The sequence below is a fragment of the Scardinius erythrophthalmus genome, assembly GCF_964197995.2.
Source record: "Scardinius erythrophthalmus genome assembly, chromosome: 22".
In the NCBI taxonomy this organism is placed as follows: Eukaryota; Metazoa; Chordata; class Actinopteri; order Cypriniformes; family Leuciscidae; genus Scardinius; species Scardinius erythrophthalmus.
Genome location: NC_138242.1, coordinates 12249076 through 12264800, shown reverse-complemented (window position 1 = coordinate 12264800; position 15725 = coordinate 12249076). Strand labels below are relative to the sequence as shown.

The 15725-nt window shown below is 45.8% G+C and overlaps 1 protein-coding gene across 1 annotated transcript; it reads left to right on the top strand.

Annotated features, from left to right (window-relative positions):
• Positions 1–10482: 10482 nt before the first annotated feature.
• LOC308682816 (uncharacterized protein) lies at positions 10483–15041 on the top strand (the record flags this gene model as incomplete). The annotated part of the gene is made up of 3 exons (XM_081352760.1): positions 10483–10604; positions 10919–12355; positions 14253–15041. The coding sequence occupies 2 exons, from the start codon at positions 10483–10485 to the stop codon at positions 11778–11780; spliced, it is 984 nt and encodes a 327-aa protein (XP_081208886.1). The 3' UTR covers positions 11781–12355; positions 14253–15041.
• Between the last annotated feature and the right edge of the window lie 684 nt (positions 15042–15725).

Here is a 15725-nt window from a genome sequence, read left to right as displayed (position 1 = left end):
GCACCTCTGCAGGTAATCAGCCACACCCTAACACTAGGTTGGCCTCCATCCTGTACAGAAGACTCAACAAGATGCGATACAGCCAAGCTCACGAAAGCTGTGTCCGAAGGTCTCAGATGGAATCCCCGGAAAGGGGGTGTCAAGTCAGAGACCACGCCAAACCTCAGCGAGCTGAAGCCTCAGCTCCAAGAACCACCTGCCTTCCCCCATCATGATCCACCTGCTACACGACCATCAGGATTCACCTGTCATCAGCCCATCGTGATGATTGTCGTCCGATGATGTCCACACAGGGACTTCATCCGACGAAAAGGGGGAGATGTAACGACACTGACAGTCTATCCGGCCAGATGCTCTGAATTAGCGATTCCTGATTGTTTCTCTCATGCTAAAACACCTATGAGCATATACCCAGAAAGGCCTAGTTGACTAGTTTTCTGACACAAGTGTCTACAAGCAGGCCCTGGTTAATGTTTTACACGACTTAATGAAATAAACGAACAGGCCCCTGTTTGTTTCTCATACTATCACGTGCTGCGACCACAATTCCCTTACTGTGTCTAACGTTTGTCCTTTGTGTACTGAAGGCAAAATTACAAGACTTACCCCATTCAGTTGTTTTGGACAACTAGGACTATCTTGCTTCTCTCAGCAAAATTATATGACGCCTCAGGCTGTCAAGTTAGTCTGCCCACAGAACTACCTTTGTTTTTGCCGAGTAACACATTTTCAAATAGCCCCCAACCCCTCACGTGGTATGCACCACGAGATGCAACCGATGCTGACCTCACAGATACACGCAGACACGCACACTACCATATATGGACTTCCACTAGTAAAATCTCATTTTACCAACTATTACAACTGTGTAAAGAGTGTTCTGGGTGATTTGCATGTTCCCCAGAATGATATTAGAGTAGTTGTGTTTTTGAATTACAGCAATGTAATCTTAAACTGCCTTTGTGTCCACAAATAATGTATCTCTATGTTGCTATCCTTGTCAATAGTCGTTCTTAGTGTTATTTTGATCCCCTGGGCATGAAGAAGAAGATTTTTGATAAGAGACTGTGATAAACGTTATGGTTCCATGCGTTTTAATTCCCCGAGCATAATATCACATTTTGCCCCTCGTGATTCCACACGAGGGTCGGGCGGCATTAACACACCAGGACAATCTTCCTGCTCTAAACTGATTCGTCATCCAGAGAAAGGGGACGGTACACGGGACACTGATAAAAGCCAAAACCTTCAGTTTCTTTACTCTCTTCTTCCTCCTCCAAAACTTTGGAAACCCAAGTCCGGACCGGCTTCGGCCTGCTTCTCTTTTCTTTTCTTTTGTTTCTTTTATGTTTTTCTATAGTCTAGTTTCGTTTTCCTATTCGCCTCGGTTCATTCACGAGCTGAATGAATTTAGCCTGAATCATTCCCGGCAACTGCACCTTAAAGAAAGAGACTATTTGAACCTCCCGCGCTCGCGCTCGCATGGAAGACACAGCACGCGCACGCCTCCCCTCACACGACTCACGCTGCTCTTAAAGACACGCAGGACCCTGCCTTCCTTCCTCATACAAACAGAACCATATGCAAGTATCGATTATTGAATTGAACTTTTAATGTGATTTCTTTGTTGTGTCTTAAGGGTTACTGTCTGTGTTTTTGCCATAGCCAACTGCGATCTCTGATCGCAGAGATTTTTGCTTTCACTTCCGATCTCATCTCTCATCCCTTTCTGTCATTCTATCTTTTTCTAACTCTGATCATTTCATTCTCTCTCACTGTTATTCGTTATCTTGTATTGTTTAACTGTATTTTATGTACATACATATAATCCGTGTGTATTGTGTAGTTTGATATATTCCTTAGTTCGATGTATTATTAAATTCCATATGCCCTTGACTGACTCTGATTTAATTGCCCATATTACTTAGTCCCTGAAATGTTCGATCTTAGCTATATGCTTTATCTTGGTACGATTTAAGTAACCTAATTTTACAAACACAGAAAGGTGTCTTTTCAAGGCCTGGAAAAGATACTCTTTCTCGTGGTTGTAAGGATAATTTTCCTTGAGAGTTAAGTTAATCTTACGTTCAATGTTTGCTGGACAAACAGATTGTTTGATAACTAAATTAATTCCATTAAAGTTATCCCATAACTTCGAGCTGAAATAAGAACAATTGATGTATTAATGACGAACCGTAACCCGTTATGGTAATCATTCATATATCAATCTAGTTCAGCTGCGATAAATTAATGTAACTGTATATGCAAAATATTAATCATATTCATGATTAATTATTAAAATTCCCTATAAATCATTTGAGCTAATATTAATATTAATGTACAACCCATTGTTCTTACATAGCCCAAAGACATATAATTGCATTGACTGGATTCAGTGGCTACGGCTTGTTGTAAAATAAAACTCCAGTCAAATTTATCTCTCAGAAGTTGTCTGTCATGTTTCCTTCCACCACATTCCACACACCAGTAGTGTTTTAATATCCTTAATGTTATGTATATTTCCTAGACACGTTAATATCGTAACACTACGATTTGGGATATATTCATTCTGTCTTCGAATACTATTTAGGACGGATAGTATGCAAATTGGGACGCAGCAATAGTAAAATATGCCACTGAGTGTTAAACATGCTAGAAACATGCTAAAGCATGCTAGCAATACTTAGCTAAGTGCTAAAGCATGCTATTAATGCCATGAAACAGGACGTTGTTATAACTCAGGCATGGAATGTCCAATTTGCCCCAAACTTCACATGTTTGATAAGACTTCTGTCCTGAACACACGTCCATGTTCATATTCAGTTATAGTCATAACGCCACCTGCTGGCAACAGGAAGTGACATGTTTAACACTGTTGTGGTCTCCTAATAACATATAAAAAAGAGCCAGCAGGTGCTAAACAGGCTAACAACATACTAGAATCCATGCTAAAACATATTATCAAACACTTAGCTAAGTGATAAAGCATGCTATTACTGCAATTAAATAGGAATTTGCTGTAACACAGGCATGGAATGTCCAGTCTGCCCCAAACTGAATATGTAACATGCACGAAACATGCTAGCAACACTTAGCTAAGTTCTAAAGCATGCTATAAAAGCTCAAGGAAGTTGTTGTAACTTAAGCATAAAATGTCCAATCTACCCCAAACTTTACACGTTTGATAAGAGTTATCTCCTGAACACATGTCCATGCTCATATTCAGTTATCGTCATAGTGCCACCTGCTGGCAACAGGAACTGACGTTTAACACTTTTCTGGACTCCTAATAACATATAAAAAAATGCCAGTAGGTGCTAAACATCCTAGCAAACACTTAGCTAAGTGCTAAAGCATGCTATTACTGCAATTAAATATGACTTTGCAGTAACTCAGGCATGCAATGTCCAATCTACCCCAAAATTAATATGTAATATGCTAGAAACATCATAAAACATGCTAGAAATGCTAAAGGAAGTTGTTGTAACTCAAGCATACAATGTCCAATCTGCCCCAAACTTCACATGTTTGATAAAAGGCCTGCACTGAACACATCTACATAGCGATATTCAGATATAGACATAGCCCCACCTACTGGCAAAAGAAAATGACATGGTTAACACAGTAATGCAGTATAGTTAATTATTGTGAACTAAGCATGCTAGAAAAATAGTAAACATGCTAGCAACACTTAGCTGAGTCATGAAGCATGCTATTATCACCATTATACAAAACATTTTGTAACTGACTTTGACATACTCTAACTATATATACCTCCTTAAATGCACATTGCCCAACCATGCTCTGTCTTCCTAAAGCCACCGAGTGACGATGGCACGAGTGCGAGGGCCCTTTCATCGCTGCTTGCAGCTTTAATTAAAAGTTGTATTGTGAAAATAGGTCAAAGCAGGATGCTAATATACTTTTAATATATTTAAAGATAGTACAATTTTTGTTAATATAAAAGAGAATATATTTTCAAATACAATAAAGTATACTTTTTTTTCCACCAGGGCTGTAATCATATTAAAATACTTGACTATGTGATCAGGTTTATAGCTAAGACTTAAGTCAATTTGTGTTTTAGATTATCTAGTTATTCATGTTAAATATTACAAGTTGTTCAGACAAACACAGATTTGATTTTGCGACAAGATCTTTCATTTCATCACACTTTGCCATAACACTGCAAATATTTAAATGGCCATCCATCTTTAGGTTTGGCATTATTGTCCCACAGAATCCTTGCATTATTTACAGTTGTGTCACAACTCTCTGAGTGTTTGGCATGGTAATGGGTATGTTTGATCCTTGATGGGAAATCGAACATACAATGGGAAAGTTTGATCCTTGACTATCTGATTCTGGGGCCCAGGTCAGGAAGCAGACAGACTGGCTAAAACGACCGTCTGCTAGCTGTCTCACATCACAGAAGTCAGATAAATCCCATCACATAGAGACTCTTTCACCGAGATATCATCATATAGAGACTGTGTCTGTTCCCCGAACTTGGAAGTACAAAAAACTCCCAAACCCATTTAAGGGTACAAATGTAATTGATGTTCACAAGTAAAAATAGATATAACACAGATAAACAAATGATAAAGCCCGGGTTGCTGAATATTCAATCTCTTACTTCAAAAGCACTTATTGTTAATGATAGGATTACAGATTATAACCTAGATGTGCTATGTTTGACAGAAACATGGCTAAAACCAGACGATTACATTACTTTAAATGAGTCCACCCCCCAAGATTACTGTTATAAAAACGAGCCACGTCTGAAAGGAAAAGGGGGAGGTGTTGCTGTAATCTATTGTAAAATCTTGAGAATTACTGAGAAGTCTAGTTTCAAATATAATACTTTTGAAGTGTTGGTGCTTAATGTAACACTATCTAGTGTAAATGATAAATCCCACTTGACATTTGTGCTAGCTACTGTATACAGGCCACCAGGCTTGTGCACTGAGTGCACTGAGCTTCAGGAGCATCTCTGCTCAACACCTGAGTGTGATGAAAATCAATGAAATTGAGCAGGCGCCAAGCGACAATGAATTGCATAGCTGCTTTTTTAGAAAGCTCACAGAAGGGCCAGCTGAGAGCCAGTGTCTGTCCAAGGGTTGTCCGCTCGGACAGAAATAACACAACTGGCAGAGGAACGAATCTGGAGAGGCAAACAGATGTAACTGTGCGGCCCCGACGTGGTCCCTGCCCAGCTGGACCGCTGGACCTGGGGATGGAGTCTCCACTCTCCCTGGCCATAGGCTGTCGTGAGGCTCGTCGGCAGCACGATTGAGCAGGCTGGAAAAAATAGTGGAATGAGGCGACCTCAGAAGCTTCTGACTCCAAGGAGGAGGTGACGGGAGAGTTGTGACATGCGAGGGAAGCTTAGCGCAGCGGTCGCGATGCTGTCTTTTCAGACCAGTACCAGCTCGCTGAGCAGCAGTGGCTCAAATCGAGGTGAACTGCAACAACTCGAGGCAATGAATGCCAATAGAGTCTGAGGTCGCCCAGGCCTCCGTTAAAGCATGCCTTTTTACATGGCCCCTCATACAGTGCTAATGGACCTCATTCTAGGAGCGGTTGGCTCAGAGAAACGAAAGGTCTGATCACGGGCTGAGGGTTTGACGGCAGGCCGGGGTGATCTGTTGTCACACAGGGCATGTCACTCTGCCACGATGCCTCGGGACTCGACCATGCCATACGGCTGCATCTGCCATATGCCCCAGGAGCCTCTGAAAATTCTTTCAGTGGGACCCTTTCTCACTTCTGTATCGCACTGACCGGACACACTCTCTTCTTGAAGAGGCATGTTGGACCGAGTCCATCTCCGTACCGGAAAAGAGATACTCAGCCCGTGGGCGAGATTACTCTCTCCCAGTTGACCTGAAGACCCAACTGGCTATGGAGCACTCGAAGGGTAGGACTGTACTGATACTTCGAGCCCTCAAACGCAACACGCAGGATAGCCTGTGGTGCGGAAGGCTAGTGATCTGAAGTACATGTCATTCAGGTCAAACGCTGCAGACCAAGCTTGGGAGCGGGGCATTCTGAAAATGCCTCTCTGTGTAGCAACTTGGACGGAGGCTTTCGAGAAAGGGCCTGTTTCAAGTGACACAGGGCCAAGATGGTCACAACCCACCACATACTAGGTACATGAGGAACGAATTTATAAAAACTCGCCTTCATATCAGCTGAAGCGGCTATATCGCGTCCTTCGCCAGTAGCATAGCGACATGCGTGCACAAGACAGGAGCACTGCTCAACACTAGGTGTGATGAATATCACTGAGCTTTCAGGAGCATTTCTGCTCAACACCTAGTGTGATGATTATCACTGAACTTGAGCGGGCGCAGAGCGATAATGAATCGCATAGCCGAGTCTGATGGTCACAGTCTGGTCCGGACCGGTTGGGAAGTTCTTTCCTCTTCTACGAACCAGGCCCAGGCCTAGAAGACCACAGACGTACTGAAGGCCCGGGGGTGGCCCGAAGCGGGGTCTGAGTATGTGGTGCAACACTTACCTGTCTCCACGGGGCAACAGGGGATGCGTGAGAAGGCGGATGACCGGGTCCTCGAACGCACCATGCTGCCGGCTGGTGAACAAGAGGGGGCTGAGGGGTGCAAGGCTGTCCTACAGGGTCGCACACCGCCAGCCTCGCCCTCTTGGAACCCAGGGACGGAGGAATTTGCTCTCTTAACAATTTGGGTACCACTGGACTCCAGGGAGCCAGTGGAGGAACAATAACCAGCTGAAGAACTCGTCCCCCCATCCCTGGGTGGCCTGTCTCAGGGACGCTACGTCTGACACTTGCCCCCTGGCTTGGCAGTGACCGGGTGGCCTGCCTGCTGCTGGCTCTACGCTAGAGCCTGGGTGGAGGCTGCTGCGGGGGCCCCGCGGAACCGGAGACAGCGGCAGGGGACGCCCTCGGCAACGAGCAGGCGGAGGAACTGCCACTGGCAACGAGCAGGCAGAGGAACTGCCACCGGCGGCGGGGTGGAGGCAACAGCAGGCTGACGGGGTAGGATGTGTCGGGTGGCCTCCGTCTGCGCCTGGGTGGTGGAGAGCTGTGGGCGCAGCACTCCACCGCGTCGCCGAGCAACCCAACCTGGGAAATTGGGGAGTCCAGAAACCGAACCTTGACCACATCCGCCATCTCAACCAGGCTGAGCCAACGATGGTGTTCCTGGACCACCAGGGTGGACATAGATAGAAGAACCAGCATGGCCCACCCCGAGATACCAATCATCCAACCGAGACTGAGCAGGACACGGTGGAGGGTTCCACTCGAGCCCGACAGCCTCGGTGGCCCAATTCAGTATAGCTGACAGTTCTGGATCTGGCTCGGGCAACGTTACGCTCCCAGAGGGAGATAACGCAGTCGAGTCATCATCTCCAGAGGCCAGCTCCCCCTCCGATGCTGCAATCGGCGTCCATTACAGATGGACCAGCACGCTCCACCTGGGGACTCCACCGGCTGCGGTGGAAGGGAAGAGTGAGGAGCCCACAGGGAATGGTTACCGGGCGAGACATCCAACACTATCCTCCTATCACCCACCCCACGCGGCACCCGAAGGCGGGGCGTGGTAATGGGGACTAACACTTCGCGGACGAAGGCGAGTCTCGACCTCAACACCACGACAGTCATATTCTAAACAGAACATAAACTGTCCACAAAATCTGCTTCAGCGTGCTGTAAGCCCAAACTCGCGATGCAACAATTGTGACGGTTTCAGAGAGAGACAGGGAACTAATACATCCAGAAACGAATCAGCAAACTGAAACAGTGAAGCACTCACTTCTCGCCCTAACCAACCGTCAACATTTTATGCTGTTAAAACAGCAGTTAAGAGCTTGAGAAGCTTGCGATCACCGCTGCACTCACACTGTAGAAACACCAACACTGGGAGGTCTTCCCGCAAGAACACCGACACACTCGCTTGTTGTGTAAACAATAGTACTCTTCAGAGAAATCCGATCGGCTCCGAAGCGAAAGGCAACTGGTGCATGCGTCCACTTCCGTGTTTATACTCGCGCTGCGGGGTGGATCGTGTAATCACGCACGCGAATGTTGAATTGGCTTGATTAAATAGTAGTACGAAGAAGACAGGCTCCCTAAGCGTGATCCCCATTCAGTCGACGTCGACTACGTCTGACGTTCTCGACTGAAAGGGAACAAACTAGGGGTGACCCCGAATAGTCGAAGATTCGATGCTTCGATTGGAGGAGCCTGATTCGACTACCGATCTCACGGTCGAATCTTCGCAGAGGTGTTATGAAATGAGGATCATGCCACTTTGGCTATATGAAGGGCGCTCAATGTCTGATTTCACATAGAACTACCAGTTTTCTGTCAATACGTTAATATTCAGCCTGTTATGATAATGCTGTATATAAAAATGTGCAAAGAAAGAAGCTTTTAATAAATATTTTTTAACGTGCGTGAATAAATCCAAACACCCCGTGGCCGTGACAGATTTAAGTTTCACTTTCAATCCGTGACCGACAGAGGAGCGTCATGGCGTCAAGGATTTAAATCTTTAACAATGTCTGGGATAAGAAAATCTAAAGTGTGAATGTACACCATCAGAGAGGATATTCTCCAAGGCTGGATTTAGCATCAGGAAAACCATGATCGCACTTCTGCCGGCCAACGTTAAAAAGTTGGTTTTCCACGGGACATTCTAAAATGCTTAACATGAAAAAAGCTTTTAAAACGCTTAAAAGGCACTTTAACGTGGCTTAATGCATGTACACAGTACACACTTTATTAAGAAACCATACTATGTGCAGATAAGCAGATGAACCCAGAATATGAACGCAATGCGTTCCTCCTATAGTAAAGCGTTTTCTTTACATAATTTGTTATTTTAATTTAACTATTTTAGGAGATTATTCATGTTGAGTGTTTTAGAATGTATTTTATCCGCGCGCACAAAAGACTCCAACGGACACAGACAGACTGGATTTTTTCTCTCGATCAGGTAGGGTACAAGTGATTTCAAAACTTTTCAGCCGGTTCTAATTTGATTTTTGGATGCTGTGAACATTTTTAGCTAAAAAGACTGCCACTCCAGTTTAGCATTTATTGTTGTTTCTGCAGTTAAAAAGACAAAGTTGAAAATTCTGGCTTCTATCGTTATTTTAATAATTTCTTTATTTTTATTTTATTTATTGATCTGTCAGGGTTATCTAATCTAACTATTTGTGGCTTGTGTTTTGAATATATGTTCCCCTGCACTTTAGGCATTTTGCACACATTTGCTCATCTTGTGACTTGATTCTGGTTTATTTCGTTTTGTATTTTTATTTATTAGAAAGGTATATTCTGTTCTAATTTAATTTAGTAAATTAATTGTTTATTTTTTCGGTGCATCGATGTTGTGCTGTACTGCACAGGTAATTTAGCCGATTTAATTTGATTTGCATGTGAAATGCAAATCCTGTCTGCAGTTGTCAGGGTTTACAGATGAAGCAGACAAGATGGTAAGTTTAAATCTTTAATTGCAGAATGAACGGAGATGCAGATAAATGGTGAGTATCAGCAACACAGATAAACAGAGAATGCTTAGCTGGATGGTAAAGTCTCTCTTTCTTTCTTTCTTGTAGGTGACCAAGGATGGAAGATCGAAGAGGATGGCAGGCTGACAGATGGATGGTGATGTGACTTAGGTAAGGATCCAGGTAAGTGCTCAGGGGGTCTGAGAGTCATGTAATGACGTGTATAGACGAGACGAGGAGTGAAGGGAAAGTGCTGAATATAAAGGGTGAGACTGATGAGGGGGTGCAGGTGATGCTGATGATTAGTAATTGAGAGAGTGAGTGCAGGTGTGCACCACGGAGGATTCTGGGGAATGTAGTGCACACACACAGGTGAAGGCAGATGAAGGGAGAAGAACGTGAACGTGACCGTGACATAACTCCCCCCTCCCGCAAGGCGCGTCCCGCGCCGTAAACGGCAGAGTACGGGAGGGGGGGTGGGCATCCTGGAGTCCGAGACTGGAGGATGAACAGGAAGACGGACTCCAGGATGGGAGGAGCCATGGGGGAGGCAGGACTGACGACTCCAGGGGGCCGACTGACGGAGGCAAGGCAGGTGGTTGAGGAGACCAGGGCGGAACCAAAGACAGGGAATGACAGGGAGAAGACGGAAGTTTGCTAGGACACGGTGGAGCAGAGGTTTCAGAGTGACTGGGGGAATCCGCAGGCTCAGGCGACCGAAGTGTAGACGGGGTTACTGAAGGGCGCAGTGGAGACAGAGGGACTGAGGACAAAGCATGAGCAGCAGGGAGAGAGGAGTCCAAGGGAGCCGGGGGGACGAAGGGACGAGGCGAAGCCAGAGGAGAGAAGTCCAGAGGCGATGGAAGGTCGACGAGGGACCAAAGCGAATCCGGGGGAATGAGGGAGCCTGGCGGAACTGGTGAACTGAAGGACCACGGTGGAGCTGAGGGAGGTAAGAGCCAAGGGTGAGACAGTGGAGCGATGGGCCGATGTGGAATCCTGGACGAAGCTGCTGGAGGCGGAACCCAGGAATCCACAGTCCCGGACGATGCTGGGGACTGGAAGCCCCACAGCGAGCCCACCAATCCACTGACTTCTAGTGGGCGAGTGACAGGGCTGACAGGAGGCAGAGGAGATGAGGAAGGCTGAAGACAGACGAGAGGAGGTGGGAGAGGGAGGCTGGGTGAGACTTCAAAGACAGGCTTTGACACTGGGCTGGATGAGGCAGGGGGCGAAAGCGGCTCAGGGCTGGACAGGGCCAGCGGCGAAGAGGACTCTGAGCTGGACAAGACCAGCGGCGAAGAGGGCTCTGAGCTGGACAGGACCAGCGGCGAAGAGGGCTCAGTACTGGGCAGCGATGAGGGCTCTGTGAGGGCTCTGAGCTGGGCAGCGATGAGGGCTCTGTGCTGGGCAGCAGGACCAGCAATGAAGGCTTTGTGCTGTGCAGGACCAGCAGTGAAGGCTTTGTGCTGTGCAGGACCAGCGATGAAGAGGGCTCTGAGCTGGACGAGATCAGCGGCGAAGAGGGCTCTGAGCTGGGCCGAACCAGTGGCGAAGAGGGCTCTGAGCTGGGCAGGACCAGCGGCGAAGAGGGCTCTGAGCTGGGCAGGACCAGTGATGAAGGCTCTGTACTGGACGGGACCAGCGGTGAAGGCTCTGTGCTGGACGGGACCAGCGGTGAAGGCTCTGTGCTGGACGGGACCAGCGGTGAAGAAGGCTCTGTGCTGGACAGGACTAGCGGTGAAGAGGGCTCTGTGCTGGACGGGACCAGCGGTGAAGAGGGCTCTGTGCTGGACGGGACCAGTGGTGAAGAAGGCTCTGTGCTGGACGGGACCAGCGGTGAAGAAGGCTCTGTGCTGGACGGGACCAGCGGTGAAGAGGGTTCTGAGCTGGACGGAACCAGCTGTGAAGAGGGCTTTGAGCTGGGCGGGACCAGCTGTGAAGAGGGCTTTGAACTGGACGGAACCAGTGGTGAAGAGGGCTTTGTGCTGGACGAGACCAGCGATGAAGAGGGCTTTGTGCTGGACGGAACCAGCGATGAAGAGGGCTTTGCAAACTTTGGCTCTGGCTCGGGGAGAACGACGCTCACAGACTCTAGCGGGCAGGCGACTGGCTCTGGCGGGCAGGCGACGCTGTCAGTCACAGGCGCGGCGGGCATGACGCTCAGACTCAGGGGCGGCAGGCACGACGCCTACTGCCTTGATCTCGGCAGCTCTGGCGTGAAGTGTGGGCTCGGCTGGACTGGCGTGAAGTGCAGGCTCGCTAGTGCAGGTGACTGAATTCCGGATGATGATGGGTGGCGTGGTGAAGATGGCTGGAGATGGTGGTTGAGTGGCGATGTCCTCAACCTCACCTACTTTGAACCTTGAGCTACTCAACCACAACACATGATCTAGATACTGGGCAAATGATCCTGGGATTGCCTCCGCTGGAGCTTGCTGGTACAGATGGTTATCCAGTCCGCCCCAAAATACTGTTTTTAGGACATCATCTGTCCAGCTTACCCCAACAGAAAGCTCCAGAAAGCCGGCGACATATTCCTCGATTGAGCAGCCATCTTGAAAACATTGAATCAGACGATCAGCTGGGGTTAGGGTGAAGTGAGCAACTTCCATGCTTCTTGTGGTCTGGTCTTCTGTCAGGGTTTACAGATGAAGCAGACAAGATGGTAAGTTTAAATCTTTAATTGCAGAATGAACGGAGATGCAGATAAATGGTGAGTATCAGCAACACAGATAAACAGAGAATGCTTAGCTGGATGGTAAAGTCTCTCTTTCTTTCTTTCTTGTAGGTGACCAAGGATGGAAGATCAAAGAGGATGGCAGGCCGACAGATGGATGGTGATGCGACTTAGGTAAGGATCCAGGTTAGTGCTCAGGGGGTCTGAGAGTCATGTAATGACGTGTATAGACGAGACCAGACGAGGAGTGAAGGGAAAATGCTGAATATAAAGGGTGAGACTGATGAGGCGGTGAAGGTGATGCTGATGATTAGTGATTGAGAGAGTGAGTGCAGGTGTGCGCCACGGAGGATTCTGGGGAATGTAGTGCACACACACAGGTGAAGGCAGATGAAGGGAGAAGAACGTGAACGTGACCGTGACAGCAGTGTGGCCTTTCTGGAGTTATGTTATTTCTTAGTTTTATTGATCCAAAATGTTTTTATACATTTTCTTCTATATCTTTGTATAATTTTCTGTACATTGCGGCTTTGAAATGTTAAAGCCCCGCCCCCAGCCCCACCCCCATTATACCCCAATTATAACTATGCAACCGTCTACTACAGTATCGCATCAGGCAGTGCATTGTAGTGTCCCTGAGGAAAAAATCCATTCATTCCTTGCAATAGGACAGGAATAATTGTTTATTCAATTACAGGCCGATCTTAAATCTACCCTTTTTGTCAAAGATACTACAAAAGGCAGTATCCTCACAACTTTGCTCCTTTTTAGAAAGAAATGGAATCTGCGAGGATTTCCAGTCAGGATTTAGACCGTGCCATAGTACTGAGGCTACTCTCATTAGAGTTACAAATGATTTGCTCTTATCATCCGATTGTGGTTGTATCTCTTTATTAGTGTTACTCGATCTTAGTGCTGTATTTGATACCATTGACCACAACATTTTTTTAAATAGACTCGAAAATTATGTTGGCGAGATAGAGATGTCATATCTATCACAAGTTCAGTAAGGAGTACCACAAGGCTCAGTACTAGGACCGTTGCTGTTCACTCTGTACATGTTACCCTTGGGAGATATCATTAGGAAGCATGGGATTAGTTTTCACTGTTATGCTGATGAAACTCAGCTCTATACTTCTTCATGCCCTGACAAAACTTACCAATTCACAAAATTAATGGAATGCATAGCTGATATAAAAATTTGGATGACTAGTAATTTCCTACTACTCAATAATAAAAAAAAAAAAACAGAGTTTCTAATGATTGGACCAAAAACCTAACACATGATGGCTGCTCTGTCAAGTATTCGTCGTCAGTTAGGACGTAAGTGTGCTCTTTGATACCAATCTTTCATTTGAAAGCCACGTTTCTAGTATCTGTAAAACCGCATTCTTAATCTTAAAAAAAATAGTTAGTTCATGCGTTCATGACCTCTAGGCTAGATTATTGTAATGTTCTTATGGGTGGTTGCCCTGCACGCATAACAAACAAACTACAGCTGGTCCAAAACGCAGCAGCTAGAGTTCTTACTAGAACCAGGAAGTATGACCATATTAGCCCGGTTCTGTCAAACACTGCATTGGCTCCCTATTAAACATACATTTTAAAATATTGCTGATTACTTACAAAGCACTAAATGGTTTAGCTCCACAGTACTTGAGCGAGCTCTTAACGCATTATAGTCCTTCACGTCTATTGCGATCTCAAAATTCTGGCCAGTTGATAATAGAATATTACCTATTACCTACCATATAATACCTAGAATATCAAAATCAACTGCTGCCAGTAGATCCTTTTCCTATTTAGAACCAAAACTCTGGAACAGTCTTCCTAACATTGTCCTGGAAGCAGACACACTCTGTCAGTTTAAATCTAGACTAACAACACATCTCTTTAACCTGGCATACACATAGAAAATAATACATTCTTATTATTCAAATCAGTTAAATAATTAGGCAGCATAAATTAGGTCAGCTGGAACCGGGAACACTTCCTATAACACCCGATGTACGCGTTACATCATAAGGAGAATGGCATCTATGCTAAGGTTAGTCTTTCTGTTTATTCCGAGGTTTACTGTAATCAGCTGGATCCGGGCCGTATCCAGATCAGATGGTGGACCTGGGCCTAGACACGACCACAAAGCATGATGTTGTCAGCCAGATCCAGGTCGTATCCAGATCAGATGGAGGACTTGTGCCTAGACACGACCACAACTTATCCCTGAAGTGTCAGCAGAGATTGTGTCAACTAGACTCTCCCCTGTGAAGGCCTCATCGACAGCCATAGGCACTGATCCTCAACAAACATGTCTACACACCGCGTGATGACTCCGATCTTCAACCAGATGGAACTGGATAATATTCTGATTGTTCCAATCCAGTCTGACTTCTGACCTATAATGCTGCCTGAATCGTAATCATAGACTGGCCCCCCGACTGAGCCTGGTTTCTCCCAAGGTTTTTTTGGTTATTTGCCACTGTTGCCTTTTTCGCCTTTGTCGCCTTTTTTCACCTTTGTTGCCATTGGCTTTTGGCTTGCTTAGTTGGGGACATTTAATTTAACATTTAATTTAAAATTCAACAATAATATTGATCTGCCTGCATTGACACCATTATATGAGAACTGAGCTGGACGATGACATCACGATTTTCTCCAGAGCGGCTATATATATATAAATTAACTAAATTAATAACTTTTTTACAACAAAAATGAAACATCACTGAACTTACTTAAGCTGGACTGTGATGCTATTTTCTTCTGGAAACAAAGTTTGTTGCAATATTTTCCTGTTATCTCTGTAAAGCTGCTTTGAAATTATCTGTATTGTAAAAAGCGCTATATAAATAGATGTGACTTGACTTGACTTGACTATGACAATGTTGGCGGAATAGATCTGCTACCCTGCGGTGTACATTATTGCAGGCTTTGCTGCTGCTGCAGAACAAGTACAGGACTTGCTACTGCCAATACATACAAGACACGCTGCTATGAGCAAGTAAGACATGCTTCTGCAGTACAATATAGCGTGCATGAATTACCCATAGCAGATTTATACAGGTGGAGCTGGGGAAGGTGGAGGGTTTCTGAAAGTGTGCTGCACTGCCAAGGCAAATGCTACCCAAGTATTTGAAGGTTGAGCACGCAAGCTCATTGGCTACTGATACTGCAGGAACCAATCAGCTGTGCCCTATAGATGATGATGTGATTGCAATCAGGTTGAGTTAAGGACCTATTAGCCTGCGCCATCTAGAGTTTCATGACAGAACTTTGTATTTTTAAAAAGAGTTTTAAGTTGATGCTGTTTCACAATCGCAGGATTTAGGGTACGCTTGAATCCAACCTGAATCAAAACTTGTAAAGGGGACACAGCCGACGTATTTTTCAACAGCAAGGCATCTGGGTTATTCATATCTGTCTTTGGAAGTTTTATAGAATCCAGACTACTCTGCAACACACTAGCGAAGCAAAGTGTACCGTAAGCAAGTCCATGTGCCACAGGAACTCTCAAACCGGCTGTTGTTGGTCTTGGGTTTAGATGTAA